The 15,180-nt window shown below is 40.0% G+C and overlaps 1 protein-coding gene and 1 long non-coding RNA gene across 2 annotated transcripts in view; one reads left to right on the top strand and one right to left on the bottom strand.

The window, feature by feature from the left end:
- PLD5 (phospholipase D family member 5) overlaps positions 1-14,647 on the top strand; it is a 161,879-nt gene extending 147,232 nt beyond the window's left edge. The window contains 5 exon segments of the mRNA XM_064158637.1: positions 1,003-1,200; positions 4,633-4,772; positions 8,169-8,334; positions 11,953-12,067; positions 14,049-14,647. Coding sequence (XP_064014707.1) covers positions 1,003-1,200; positions 4,633-4,772; positions 8,169-8,334; positions 11,953-12,067; positions 14,049-14,284 — 855 coding nt within the window. The 3' untranslated portion in view covers positions 14,285-14,647.
- LOC135183532 (uncharacterized) overlaps positions 1-15,180 on the bottom strand; it is an 87,680-nt gene that overhangs the window by 8,927 nt on the left and 63,573 nt on the right. The gene's annotated exons all lie outside the window — the stretch shown is intronic.

Here is a 15,180-nt window from a genome sequence, read left to right as displayed (position 1 = left end):
GTGTGGTTACACTTAGATTACTTGGCTGTTATGGTTTTAGTGCAAGGGAAAAAAAAAATCAAGAAGTCCCCCACTTCTCCCCTTCTCCCTCCCCTCTTACCAAGAGATAAAAAAGGGAGGGGGAAATACTGTCAGAGAGAGTTTTCTCAGTTGAATTCCACTATGGAAGTATCAGATCACATCAGTATATATATGTGAAACAGAAAGAAAGAGAAAGGTAAAAAATACCACCTGAGTCTCGAAACAAGCAAGGACACACCTGCATGCTCAGCACCTGGAAAAGCAGGAGAGCAACCCAAAATCCTCTGTCTAGGATGGTAACGCCCTACAGTTGAAAAATGTCCTTAATACATGTTCCTGATAGTGGGGAATATTAGTGTGCTTCAAACCACTACACTGGGTGTACCATATCTGGATCATGCTGGATTTAACACCTGCTGCTTCATCCTTTTATTTGAAAGTGGAGCATAATATTTCTTCTCTAGCAAAGAAAAAAGTTCATTTCTTTCACCTTATCCACAACCCACAGAAAACAAATAGTGTCTGAATTAAGACTGTGTCACTAGTAGCAGCATGTGCTCCTAGACTGTCCAGCAGAAAGGATGCTTTTCCTGTGAATAGAATACAATAAATACAAAGAATAAAATCCAGTCTAGCCAGAAGCAGGAAACCTTCACCAACACCTATAACAAAAAGGGTGCTGCGACAAATGAGTATCGCTTCTAACTTGTGTCCATCTGTAAGTCATGTTGTATTCTGTCGGGACATAGAGTGAACACATATAAACCCTCTTAAAGGTTTGCCTGCTCATGACTTCGAAGCTTATGTGTTTGCCTTTAAAAGAGTGTTGCTAGCAATGTTCTTGGTAGTCAACAATACTGCCACTGAGCTCAAGGAACCCTTCTGGAACATGCTTCTCAGACATGCTTACATTCTTGCTGTGTGCTGCCATGGACCCGTAAGCCAAAATATCACTAATGACACAAACTTTTCATTTCACAGATGAAGGAACTTGGTGTCATCGTATACAACTGCAGCTGCCTGGTCTTGGATTTGCAAAGGATATTTGCCCTGTATAGCTCACTAAGATACAAGAATAAAATTCCTCCAAGCTGGTCTAAGAGACTGTACGGAGTGTACGATACGCAGAATAAGCTGACACTCCAGCTAAACGAGACAAAATCAGAAGCCTACGTGTCGGTAAGTTCTGAAATGAATTGCAGAGGGAGGTAAGAAACTTATTTAACACACCAGATTTTTTTAATACCTGGAAATTAAACATTTACTCTCCTAATATTGTCCTGTACAAACTATATAGAGTAGTGAGACTGGGTTAGGAAGGTGTTAGCAGCATCTCCAAAAGAATCTCAAATGTCTTAGCCAATATAGAGATAGTCACAGTTCCTCGCAGTTAGTTCATCATGATTCTGTCTTCTCACTAATACACTGTCAGGGAGAAATTGCCATCAGAAGCCATTTCCATTATTGGGAATATACACGGTGTAAATTGAACCCATACTTAAGTATTTCTCTAAACTGGCACTAACTTAAAAAGATGCACTTTACTGCTACATCCTTAACCAAACACAGCTACTAAAACTGAGATGCATGCAAGTGACTGGAAACTCAACTCTAGAAGTAAGATCACTACAGCTGCCATCCACACAGGACAGAACATGTTTGATGGTCTCATAACACCAGAAAATCGTTCTGTTGTCTGGGAGAACAGCTATTCCAATAGGTTTATTTCTGTGGAGAAGTCTGTCATTGAAAGGTTTTTGAAGTTAGTTGATTTTTCTCACAGTGCAGATTAGACCAATATTGGTTTTATTCATTCTGCTTTCTGTAACATTGTTCGTACTTGCAGTTTGTTAGGACTGAAAATGCTGCAGGATTTCATTTGACAATTATTTTTCTTCTCTATATAATCTTTGGCATGTTCCCTTGCATTCAAAATAGAGGGAAGCTCTTCAAATTAGGTGATTTGTTTACACTGCTAGAGAGAAGGCAAATGACCTAGGAGTAAATGAGCTGTTTAACCAGACACCTAAAATGATTCAGAATAAACTTGATATAGCAGCTTGCATTTTAAATAAAGCAATATACATTAGGATTTGTCTTCTTTGCCCTGTTCTATTAAAAGCATTCATACTTCTGTATAGCATTATCTACTTTAGTTTTATTCTTTAAGGTCATTTTGACCCTGTATTTACTTAACTCAGTATTTTTCCCTTTTATACATTCTGAACCCATGGCACTAGAAGTCCTACCATTCCCAGCAAGAATTTTTTTCCCAATTATCTTCTAAATGTCTCTCAATTTCTGATCTTCATACTGGATGCATCTGAAAAAGTTAATACAGAAGAACTCCTTTCTCCAGCTGTTCTGTAACTTAGGAGTTCTATTCAAGAAAATAGTAAGAGAGTAGGAACAAAATCTCAGTGCAATAACTTCCCAGAATTTATGATAATAGCCATAAATTATATTTACAAAAGCTTGAGTTAAAAATCATTCTCTGGAAATGTCCTTCACTTCCAACATCTGTGCAACAAGTGGCATAACATGCAGTCGTTTCATTTTTTTGTTATACTCAGGAATCGTGGCTTAGTGTTGCTTAGCAACAAAATCATCTTCCAGACTAGCTGATAAAATGTGAGAGGGTTTGGTGGTTTCTCTACATGTTTAGGAATGGATCTGGAATACTGGTCTTGAAATCTTGCTATATTTAATTTTCTGAATCCTTAAGAATACCAGTCAATGGTTAAAAAAAAAAACTATGATAGGAATTGTATTGAAAGACACCAAGACTAATCAAACCCTTGGGATCTGTCCCTAAAGAAAACTTATTCATCCTCATGTCAGCTGCAACCCAAGTAGATAAAAAAGGCAAGAAGGTGATATGGCAGTAGGAAGGCAGTGCTCTGGCAGGGCCAGCTGTAAAGGGAAGGGAGAAGTGGCACCTGCTGTAGCTTGATAAAGTGGCTTTAAGAACCTCTGCTCCCAGGAGAACTGTGTTGTTGCCTGTGAGCAGCTTGGCATGTGGCTCTGCTTCTCTTGCTGCTTTGGCAGAAAAGCAAAAGGACCTGGGCCTCTCTGCCATGGATGGGTGATTCCTGTTGGCTTCACCTTGCTGACTGACACCTTCCATAGCCCTAGATGTAAGGTAGAAAAGCTGAAATCTGGGCTTACTACTTACTGGCTCATCACCAGGTAAAAGGTAAATTTATAGCAGAAACTAGGTTTTAAACATAAATGTCTTGCAGAACGCAGCATCTCCTTGCAATGGTGGCTGAGCAAATGGTGGCTTTTTATTGAACTTCAAGCAGAACTAACACAATTGACTTAATTCCTGGTCACAAGTGATGCATTAGGCAATATCTAATGGTAAGCAGTTGATTTGGTTGGGAATTAATTTGATAAGGCAGCAGGAATTATAAAAATACAGGTATTTTTATTTTCCTGAAAGCCCTGCCTCAAAACTATATCCAAAACTAGTTAAATTCTATTTACAGATTCTCATTTGGTCAGGAATTTCCACAAGGATGCTTAATGGGCAGGTTTGGTAATTTGGGAAAGTCAGCAAATGGAAAAGGCTGAGCCACAAGATAGCTTTACCCCACTTAGAAAATCAGAGACAGCGCAGAACCTAGGGAAAAGCTGATGTACTCGTGAAGGTGGAGTAGGATTTTGGAGACACTCCCTGGAATTCCTTTGCAGCAGCCTCTGGAACTGCAGTTTATAATCCACACGACACTTAAATCCAATGCAAATGAGACCCACCAAAGTCAAAGTGTTTGTAGACACAGCTTCCATGAGGCAGCTCTCAGGGAGTGGCATTGCCTTAGCAGCGCAGGGATGGCCGTACTGCTAGCGTATTCCTGCCAACAGTGGCAGTTTACAGCAGAGGCAGGGTCCTTCCAGCTCAGGGTAGCAAGCAGGAGGCCAGGATGTGGTGGTCCGGGGAGAAGCTGGGTCTAGGTGCTGCAGGCAACTTTCTCAAGTGGACCTAATGGATTTGCCAGACTTGGAGAACTGCCTGAGAGCCGTGGATCTGCACAAAAGCAAGCTGTGCCAGCTTTTTTTTCCTCACTCTATTTAAATCTTTCCAATGTGTCCCACACCAATATATATTGTGTGTAAAGAATCCAGCCAATCATAATCCCAGACTTTAGAGTGGGCTTTCCCACGAGTCAGTACACAGGTGGAAAAAGGGCACCTTTTCCCCTTCCCCATTCAAGCCCACAAGGGTGCAGGGGCGGGAAGCAGTTTCGCACCTTCTTTTTCCCCCATTCAAGCCTCTGCTAAGAGAGAGTGCCCACTACAGCAGTCCTGAAACTTGTTGGAACAAAATTCTTTGAAACATAACTTCATCTTTGGTGACAGTAGATGTTTTGAAGTTTGTGTCTTCTGCGTTTTGCCCTCAGTTACATCAAAATGGTGAGGCTCCCAGGGGAAAATTAACCAAGTACCTCTGCTTTATCCCTCTCGAGTATTCTAGCAGGACAGCTGAAGGTATCAGTTAGTATCCTCTACTAAAAGAAAGGATGCTATTTGCCATCTCAGGAAGAAAGAGGGGAAGAGAAAAATAAATCACTTACTTTAAGTGCCATATTTGAACTTTTCCTTTCACAGAATTCACCTAAACTCTTCTGCCCCAAGGACAGAGTGCTGGACATTGAAGCTATATACAGCGTTATCGATGAGGCGAAACAGTTTGTGTACATAGCTGTCATGGACTACCTGCCTATCGTCATCGACACCAATGCTAAACGGTGAGTGCCCACCTCCAGGACCAAAACGTGTCAGTAAAGTCTGCTACAGAAAGTGAACCCACAGGGGATTAGTTACTACTGTGGACCATTTTCTTGGGGCCCAATTCTGCTCTTATTGAAATCAGTGAGAGTTCTGCCATTGACTTAAATGGGAGCAGAATTGGGACCTAAGAAGACGTTTACAATTCTGGGTCCTAAGCTTTGGATCTGCCTATTGAAGGAGATCAGAAATTGTCTAGTCCAACCATCTGCAAGTGGCTGAGACTCAGGAACACAAGAACCTGCTTATACATTAATCCTATTTCTTATACTGTTATGTTTACTATCTTGATATCACAGCTGCTGGCATTTTGTGAGCATCACACAGATGTTCCACATGACAAGTGTGTGTGCATGTTAGGAGAGAAGAACATGTGGGTTGTCATATACAGAGTGGGAGATGCCATTATTTTGTTGAAATATACATGAAAAATCCAAATTCAACATTGATTCCATTAGAATTGTATCCCATTTTGGTTAACTAACTTGCTAAAAACAAAGACAATCAATTTTTAAGCATCCTGTTTGTATGAACTATTTTGTTTATATGAACCTGGCAAAGCTGGCAGCTCGTGGCTTGGACAGATTTGCTGTGATATGGGTCAAGAACTGGCTGGAAGGGCAGGTCCTGAGAGCGGTGGTGAATGGTGCCACATCCAGTTGGCAGCTGTCACTAGTGGTGTCCCCCAGGGATCAGTGCTGGGCACAGTCCAGTTCAATATCTTTACTGATGATCTGGATGAGGGGATTGAGTTTGCAGATGACACCAAACTAGGAGCAGGTGTGGATCTGGAGAGCCCTGCAGAGGGACCTAGACAGATTGGAGGGGTGGGCAGAGGCCAATGGGATGAGATTTAACGAGGCCAAGTGCAGGGTTCTACACTTTGGCCACAACAACCCCAAGCAGCACTACAGGCTGGGGACTGAGTGGCTGGAAAGCAGTCAAGAGGAAAGGGACCTGGGGGTACTGATAGATAGTAGGCTGAACAGGAGCCAGCAGTGTGCCCAGGTTGCCAGGAGAGCCAATGGCATCCTGGCTTGCATCAGGAACAGTGTGGCCAGTAGGACAAGGGAGGTTATTCTTCCCCTATGCTCAACACTGGTCAGGCCACACTTTGAGTACTGTGTCCAGTTCTGGGTCCCTCAATTCAAGAGAGATGTTGAGGTGCTGGAACATGTCCAGAGAAAGGTGATGAGGCTGGTGAGAGGCCTGAAACTCAGACCTGTGAGGAGAGGCTGAGGGAGCTGGGGTGTGCAGCCTGGAGAAGAGGAGGCTCAGGGGGGACCTCATTGCTGTCTACAACTACCTGAAGGGAGGTTATAGCCAGGTGGGGGTTGGTCTTTTTTCCCAGGCAACCAGCAACGGAACAAGGGGACACAGTCTCAAGCTGTGCCAGGGGAGGTCTAGGCTGGATGTTAGGAGGAAGTTCTTGACAGAGAGAGTGATTTGCCATTGGAATGGGCTGCCCAGGGAGGTGGTGGAGTCACTATGCCTGGAAATGTTCAGAAAAAGCCTGGATGAGGCACTTAGTGCCATGGTCTAGTTGATTGGACAGGGCTGGGTGATGGATTAGACTGGACGATCTTGGAGATCTCTTCCAACCTGGTTGATTCTATGATTTAAAAGCACTCGAGACCCAAAACTGGAGCCACAGTGTAATTGCAGAATCACAGAATTAACCATGTTGGAAAAGTCCTCTAGGATCATTGAGTCCAAGCTATCACCTAACCATTCTAATTAACTAAACCATGGCACTAAGTGCCTCATCCAGCCTCCTTTTACATACCTCCAGGGATGATGACTCCACCAGCTCCCTGGGCAACCCATTCCAATGGGCAATCACTCTTTCCAGGAGGAATTTCTTCCTACTGTCCAGTCTAAACCTGTCTTGGTGCAGGTTGAGACTATGTAGTCTTGTTCTGATAATAAAACCATCCAACTCAGGAGGCAAGTATCCAGTGGTCCTTCCAGTTGTCAGTAACATTCACAATGCATTCCACATCTAGCAAAGCTCACCATTCCATCCATGCACTTCCTGTGAATACAATTAAGGCAAACTAAGCATGGCACTGTCTGCATTTTTGCAGTTTGAATAATTAAAGATGTTTTGTTGGCTTTTAAAAGTAACTTATTTGGCTGATAGCAAACATAAGCTGTTTCAAGTCTGCAAGAGGATTTTTCCAATAGACCCACTAGGTAGGGCAACTGTTAGAGTGAAAGAATCATGGGTAGTGCTGTAGGAACTTCAGTCTCCCCATGCACACCCCTTGCATTTCTCCTTTATATAACAAAGGTTCTTTGTACCCCGAACCATTAGAGTGTTGCAGTTGATGTTATCTCCTATACTTCTCCTTACTTGCTTGAGAAATTTGGAAATCTACTGGACTGGGGAGATCCAGGGCAGCCACTTGTCTGAATTCCTCAATGTTTTTCCTACAGCATGGCTTTGTGCTTAGGACACTACCACAGGTTCTCTACCTTGTCAGCTCCTAGTTCTCATTTGTAAGTTATCTCCTGACATTGTAGAGCTCAGTTTTCATCACACCAAATGCCTTGCTACTGCTGGAATAAATAAAATGTTAATTTTCTTTGTTTAATTCTCCCTGTCCTGACCTGCTCCCACCAAAGATCAGAGACACAAAGCTAACTAGAAAGCATGAGAACAGAATCATGGAGGCCACCATCCCATTCATGGCAGAACTTGTAGAACCCTCAGTGGGGAAAGAAGGCAGCATGCTCCTTAAACAACACATCTTCATCTGCTGCTGAAGGATGCAGGCACTCATAGAGAAACAGCTTTCCTTTTCTGAGGCAAGAAATAACCAAAAGCATTCCAGTCCCCAGCCTGCATGGTCCCAGCATAGAGGGAGCAGTCAGAGAGGGATTCATTGTTCCTGTTTTCTTATTTGTGTTAATCAACAGAAAACCATTCAGGTCCTTCTGTCGGGGCTCGGTAAGCAGCACCCTCTAGCTGGTTCTGTCACGGCAAGGTCTCCCCACTGCTCTCAACAGAGGCCAGTGACCCAAGAGTCTCTCCCAGCCCACAGACAGTAAAAGTACCTGTGTTTTGTCAGAGAGTTCTGGCAGCTCTCCATGCACGTAAACAGATGGAAGATATGTTCATCCATCCCTGACCTTACTGTCTCCACAGTGACAATTCTGCTGCTGGGTAAAATGACACAAAGAAGTATGCTGATGGGTGGGTTTACCAAGAATACCTTCAAACAACAACAGCATCCATTCAACAAATAGAGAATTAAATTCACAGGCATTTAGTTTTCTCTGTGATGTCTAGAGGTGGCTAAAAATCCCATTTTTTGGAAGTTGTCTGAATATATTGCATTCATCCTCTGCAGGTACTGGCCATATTTAGATGGGAAGATAAGAGAAGCATTAGTTTTACGAAGTATTAAAGTGCGACTTCTCATAAGTTTCTCCAGAGACACAGATCCTCTTACTTTTAACTTTGTTTCATCTCTGAAAGCTATTTGCACTGAAGTTCCAAGCTGTAGTTTGAAAGTTGTAAGTATAACCTTTATTGCTTTGAAATTTAAGACATTTTCTACCCCTTGGAAAAAGGCAAGAAAACTTCACAAGTGAGAGGTGTTTTCTGCTGGTATCATAAATGTAATATAATTAACTGAATCTACTCCTGGCATTAACAGACTTTAAGATGGAAAAATAGAATAATGCCAAAAAACAGATTCTGTGGTGAATGGTCTAAGCAAATACTACATCAGGTCTTTCACAGCAAAGTGAACAGCGTGAACCATAGTTGTGTATCGTATGTACTGGTTAATAAGAGTAAATGTGACAGCACACGAAAGTGTTAGAGTTTGGATTCAAGTAATCTTACTGTTTAGCTACATAAGCATATGCTGTTCCTTCAGATAAGTGCAAAGTATGAGAAAAAATAATGAAGATTTTATTTTAAATTCAGCTACAAACTCAGATTTATGAGGACCAGAACAAGCATTATGTGACCATATTAGATATACAATACAGGAAAGTGAGAACTGCTGTCTGTGTTACATTGTGTGAGTTGGTGCTAAGTTCTGCTTTCAGTTTGATGCAGTTCATTTCCAGGAAATTAAGGCAAGCTGGAAAGAAAACCTTTTGAATCACTTCATCTTGAATTAACTTCCTTTTGTTTATTTGGGTCTTTTGTTTATTTGGGTCTTTTTTCAGATAACTGTCTTAATCTGCTGAATTATTTTAACTTCTTAAATTAGTAATTCACTAACTATTTTTGGCTGTTTAAAATCAACAACTGTGGTGCAAAACAAGTACTAAGTGTACAAAGTGGTATTTATGCATACCTAGATAACAGGGATTTTTGTTATAAGGTATGATGTTATTCCAAGTTTGATAGGTAAGGAGCAGCATAAAGTGTGTTTTTAAGTCACAAAGTCCCTTTGTGGCTGACACTTCTTAAGTCACTTCATTTTAAAGTAACATGTAGCTTGTTCCACATTTATCATCAAAATTCTATTTATGTGTTCACAACTATATTTAAGTGGCACCTAGTGCTCTATGTACTGCTATCTATTTCCATCTATTTACAGCAGGTAAAGTCTTTAGTACAGGCTTTATCTCATCAATATAAAATGCTAAAAGGGGAAAATAGAACTATTTCTAGACATCTATTCCGGTTAGGTAGGCTAGCTACAAAATACAAGTGAAACTTCCACTAAAAAAATGAGACCACCTCAGATGTAAATAGTTGTAAAGGTGCAAGACAGCATATACTGGGTTATGTCACTGCCTCAGGCCTTAGTACAAGGAATAGCCCAAGGCTCAGAGTTTATTGTTATCTGTTGGATTTTGGCCTAAACATTGCCACAGGCTCCATCATGATACTCCTTTACTGCACAAAACATGTGAGAGGAGCCCTGTTTTTCTTAAAACTGCCTTTCCTTTGTGTTCATCTGTTCTAGCCAGGACCAAGGTGACACAAAACTGTATGTGTGTATGGGGGAAAAGAAATAGGCTAACAAAGTAAAGACTAAAACCTTTAGAATTATTTTAAAAGTCTGCTTTTTGCTTTTGGTTCTGTTTTGGGTATGAGAGAACACATAAGAACACTGAAATTTTAAGGCTCTCTTATGTTAAAAATTCTGGTTGCAATTATACTTAAAATTGCAAAACTGTCCAAATACCTCAATACAGGTCTGACAGAAATGGCACAAGCTGCTGCCTGCATGCACAATCCTTCTGTTCTATGGGGGTTGATATGTCTGAGTTCTATAAAGCATATCCAGTCACTTTTTATTTTGATTTAGCTTTTGATCCTTATGATATGCCTTGTCATAATTGTTTTCCTTCTTTTTTTTATGCCTGCATAAAAACTAATTTGGCTAGAGAGTTCCAAGCAAGTGCCAATGACTTGCTGCAGCTTCGGGGTATGCTCTTTTGCAATGGCAGCAGCCTGAGGTACACACTCAGCTTAGAGAGGGCTGTGCAGATGGAGTTTCTCTATTAAATGGGAATCTCTTTCTGATTTCCTCTGGTCTCTAACCAGGTTATTGGAAGTTTTAATATTGCCTAACTGCAAGTGTGTAGTTAGAAACATGACACTGCAAACATGCTATGCCTAGTGCTCTGGTCAGAAACAGCCACCAGCTGGTGTGCATGTAATTTTTCATTCTGCTATGGAGTTTAGGAAACCATAAACTGAAAGACACAATTTCCCACTTGTGAACACTGAATTGTAACAGCATGTTCTATCTAAAAAAGTTTTTTCCTCTTCTGCCACAAAACTTTCATAATAGTGGGCAATTAACATCAGCAGTGCAGTTAGAAAAAGGGTTAGTCCCTCATGATGCATTCCTCAGCATCTCACTCTAGAGTCCAGTTCATGTAAGCATTAATAACTATTGGATTCAACTGAAAGCGCTTTGAGAGTGCAAGCTCAATACAAGTACACTGAAAAAGAAGAACTCGGGAGGAAAAAGCTTTGATGGAGAACTAAATAAATGCTGTAAACACAGCCAAATGTCAAGGAGTAAACTGCATACCAAACTGTGGCTCAGGGAACTCTGTCCTGTGCACTGAACCAACCTCATGGTCATGGAACTTAAGTAAGAATTCCAATGGGTGAACTCAAGGTGAAGAGCTACCCATTGTGCTTCTTGGGATCTTAACTCCAGTACTCCTTATGTTTTGTGTGCTTGACCCTGTAAATATGTCTTACGTGCAAGAATGCTCAGTCTGACTCTCACAGGAGCAGTAAAAAGGAGTGAGCTCTGTTGGGTGCAGTGCTGTGTTTTTGAAGGGCTCACAGAATGCATGAACTAGAACAAAATTTCATCAGATAACCAGAGACCTAGAAGGAGTGGTATGAACAGACATATCTACAGCACATGTTCTTGAACCTCCTCAGCTATTTTTGAGTTGTGCAGAAGTGTTCCTGCTAAGCTAAGGTAAATAAAAAACCCCAGAACTTTCCCCTAATTGCCAGAAAGCCAGAAATTCCCCACAAATAAACAGGATCTTAGGAATTAACTATCAAGCCTTTGCTTCTAAGCATTCATTTAATTTTAAAGCTTTAAGCTCCTAAAATAAGAATGGAAAATATTAATGAAATATCAGCAGAAGATGATGTATTATTAACTCAGTATTTCTGCTGAAGGCATGTGTTGAAGAATGTTAGGCTGTGCTACTTAATGCCAGAGCAATTCACTTGCTCGTCTAAGCTACATCTATATACTGTGTGCGTGCAGGCAGATGAGTTTCCCCACTGGTATCTGCATTGTCAGGGAGTTAAAGGTTTTCTGCTGTTGCTGGATAACACATTACCTTTTCAAGACTTCTATATTTTTTCTGCCTGAATCTGAAATTTGCTGTCTTACAAAGAATTGTCTGGATGCGTTCCAGTGTGATCTGCTCTAGGTGGTCCTGCTCTGGCAGGGGGGCTGGACCAGGTGATCTTCTGAGGTCACTTCCAGCCCCTGACATTCTATGATTCTATGATAAACTGTGTGGTGTTTTGTTAAAATTAATACTTGGCCTTAAAAACTGCAAGCTGTTCTGTAGCACTAACTCATTCTCAATGAAGAGTAGAGAACACAGAGCAGTTTTTCCTGTCTGATACAAAGCAGTTCTCATTAACCTGCACTCTTCCATTCTATTTCATGGCAGAAATTCTTTGACCTTGAGGAAGAGAGTGCATGCTTTCTTAAAGAACAGAAGAACACTTCCCTTCCCAAATTGAATCGTAACAAATACATGGTGACTGATGGAGCTGCATACATTGGTAAGTAATCTGAAGAAATTCTGGTTTGTAGCCAGAAGCCTGAAATAACACACATTTGTAAATAAAGAATCTACAACTGATATGCTTGTTAAAACAATAGCACACTGCTTGGAGAATCTGGAGAAAACTTGAGCTTTGAGCCTCACTTAAAAACTCTTTCTTTCCCTGTGAATCAATTTTTCAAAAGCAAGATTCAGCTTTGAGTATTTAAAACCAGAGCAGAGCCAAAAATTCAGTGCATTTCATGAAACAGCAATAAATTGGATTATTTACACATTCTCTAGTTTCGGCCATCCAATGAAGATGGACTCTTCTCTGTTTCCCATGTTAATACTAAAGCTATGATCAGTCCTGGTAAATAATGTACAAATGCCTTTCATCTTCATCTTTGAAGTCTTACTCCATTTTCTGCAATGCCATTTCAGACACCCCCCTAACATTAGGTACATATCTAATTGGTATTTCTAATTGGTATGCTCATTGAATGCAGATTGAAAAGTACCTTTTGAAAAAATCTGTCTGCTTGAGCTGTGCATGAACTGCAGGATCAAAAAAACACTACTGAAAGAAAAAGTACCTCATGAGATTGTACAGAGATAGAAACCTGCATTGTAATATGCTGTGGCTTGTTGCTTTAGTTTCTTATTTCCTCACCTTGACTTAATTCAAAGGTGTTAAAGCCAATGACTGCAGAGGCAGTGATGGGGGGCAAAGGGAGCAAAACAGAAGCATGCCCATGTACACAAAGAAAAGAGAATCCTGAGTAGCAGAGATACAACTAAGCTACTCTGAAAAGCCCACTTTGATAGGCTCTAAACACGCACACACCCCTCTCTTCTCCTATCCAAATCTTACTTTTCACTTCAAATAGTGCACCTTGTTCCTCTCTCATCTCCTAAATGTTTTATGAATGCCCCCAGCCCTCCATTTTATTTTTTTTCACTTCATTTTAAATTCCTTCCTTTAGCCAGAACAAATTTCAGTAACTTACAGCTTTTCTGCACAGTATGGCTCTCAGCTGAGTTATTTCTTCTTTCTTTACATTCTTAGATACAGCTAGATAGATAGATGTAAGTAAGAGAAAGAAAACATCAAAACTGTGTGAAGATAATGCAAATGCATGTTAAGGGCATGATATATCTTTTCCTAAAGAAAGAAATGTCCTTTATGGTGAGGCTTTAATTTATCATTCTATACAACTCTGGCATTCTTAATGTTTTCTGCTGAAGTAGCTGAAATGATGCTGGAAGGGTAGAAATTTCTGATACCTTCATATTTCATGTATATTCAGATACTATTTTAAAAGATGACCTCTAGTAACAGCATTTTTTTCCAAAGTACTGCATATTATTGTGCAACTTAACAGTCATAGTGAAAAAAGAAAGACAAAGAAACCACAAAAGCACACAAAATAAATAACTAAAACACTTTTGTTAACCTGTTTTCCACCAATCCAATTTATCCTCTTTGCCTTTCAGCCACCAGGATTTGAAATGCTCATTCATTACCTTAGATTTCAACAAAGGTGATAGTGAGTGACATAAACTAGTAAAACCTGCTTCTTTCCTGAAACAGTATCGATCAACAGGTAACCTGCAGAAGATCTATTGGTTTGGCTCTGCATTATGGAGAAAGCAGTCTCCATCCCATATACTTTAAATTGGTATACTTCAATAAACACTCTTGGCACTGAAAGGGCCAATGAGGAAAGTAAATGGAGTAATAATATGTGCAAAAGTAAGAGCAAGTTAGTTTTGAGCAAATAAAAGAACATGGTTTCATGTATGAAATTAACTGTACTACACACTGGTACGTACTGGAGTTTTTTCTGTCCTGTTAGTATAGAAAACCTTTTTCTTTCTCTGCCTAGGTAGGCACTAGGAAAATGATGTTGTGTCATGCGTGTGTGCCTTCGGGAAGGTCATTGTTTGTGAGGTCTTTTAAAGTTAGAAACTCATCGTAATTCTGCCTTTACTTGTAGGTAATTTTGATTGGGTAGGAAATGCTTTCACGCAGAATGCTGGAGCTGGCCTTGTAATCAACCAAGCAGACGTGGGGAACAGCACAAGCATCATTAAGCAACTCAAGGCTGTTTTTGAAAGGGACTGGTATTCACATTATGCCAAAAGTTTACAACCAACAAAAATCCCAAACTGCTTTAACCACAAACTTAATAAAGCAACATCAAATAAGACTGCCATGAGCAACGCGAATTAGGAAGACTATCTTACTGTTTAGTATTGCAATGAAGAATTACATTGGGGTGTAGCCTTCTTTCATATTTAAAGACAAAAGACTTAAAGAAAAAAAAAAGTTTGGGGGTTGTTTTTAGGAAAAAGCACACTTATATAAAAACTGTCTAACCTATATTCTCTATATTGAACTATTTAAGACTTTCAGATTTTTACTTCTGACACCGAATGTCATCTCTCTCTTCCATGTTAATTTTAATGTCCTGTGTTTGAATTTAACAGCATGTGTCAATTTTTCTGTTTCAGTTTTAAGACTTTCCCTAATTGCCATCCTGCCTAGAAGGAACGTTTTCAGGCAAAACCAAGATTCAGGCTATGAAATGGCATTATATGGATTATATGGTCACTTATTATTGACATACAAGTAGGTTTACTTAGTAGAAAACATAAAGGAATAAGTAAACTTTCACCCATCTAAGTTATTTCCTTTAAATAAACACTCAGCCATGCAAGTACTTTATAGTTTTGATCCTTGAGTTTGACTATCACTATTCTATTTCTTCTAACTAGACTTAAAATACATTAGAGTTACATGACTGGTAATTAATTAATCTCCTGAAAGTATGAGAAGGTTTTAAGGGATTGGTGTTGGCCTCATCAAATTAATCAGAATCTCTAAAGCCTCTCAGATAAATGGAATTTTTTATCAAAGTAATGTGGATTCCTTTCAACACAACAGTTCTTTCCAATTATACATATTTCATGTAACAATGAAAAAACTCTGACCTAGGACTGATTTTCTTTTCTTGTTTTTTTTTAGTGTCCAGAAAATTTCTTCCCCAAGTTAAATATTTACCAAGTCAGAATCAGTAATTGTTTGATGACTTATTGTCAAAGCAACGCTTACATAAAAATCAAATA

Source organism: Pogoniulus pusillus, chromosome 18, assembly GCF_015220805.1.
Source record: "Pogoniulus pusillus isolate bPogPus1 chromosome 18, bPogPus1.pri, whole genome shotgun sequence".
NCBI classification, from domain to species: Eukaryota; Metazoa; Chordata; class Aves; order Piciformes; family Lybiidae; genus Pogoniulus; species Pogoniulus pusillus.
Note: the sequence above shows the minus strand (reverse complement) of the source record. Positions and strands in the feature narration are given on the sequence as shown.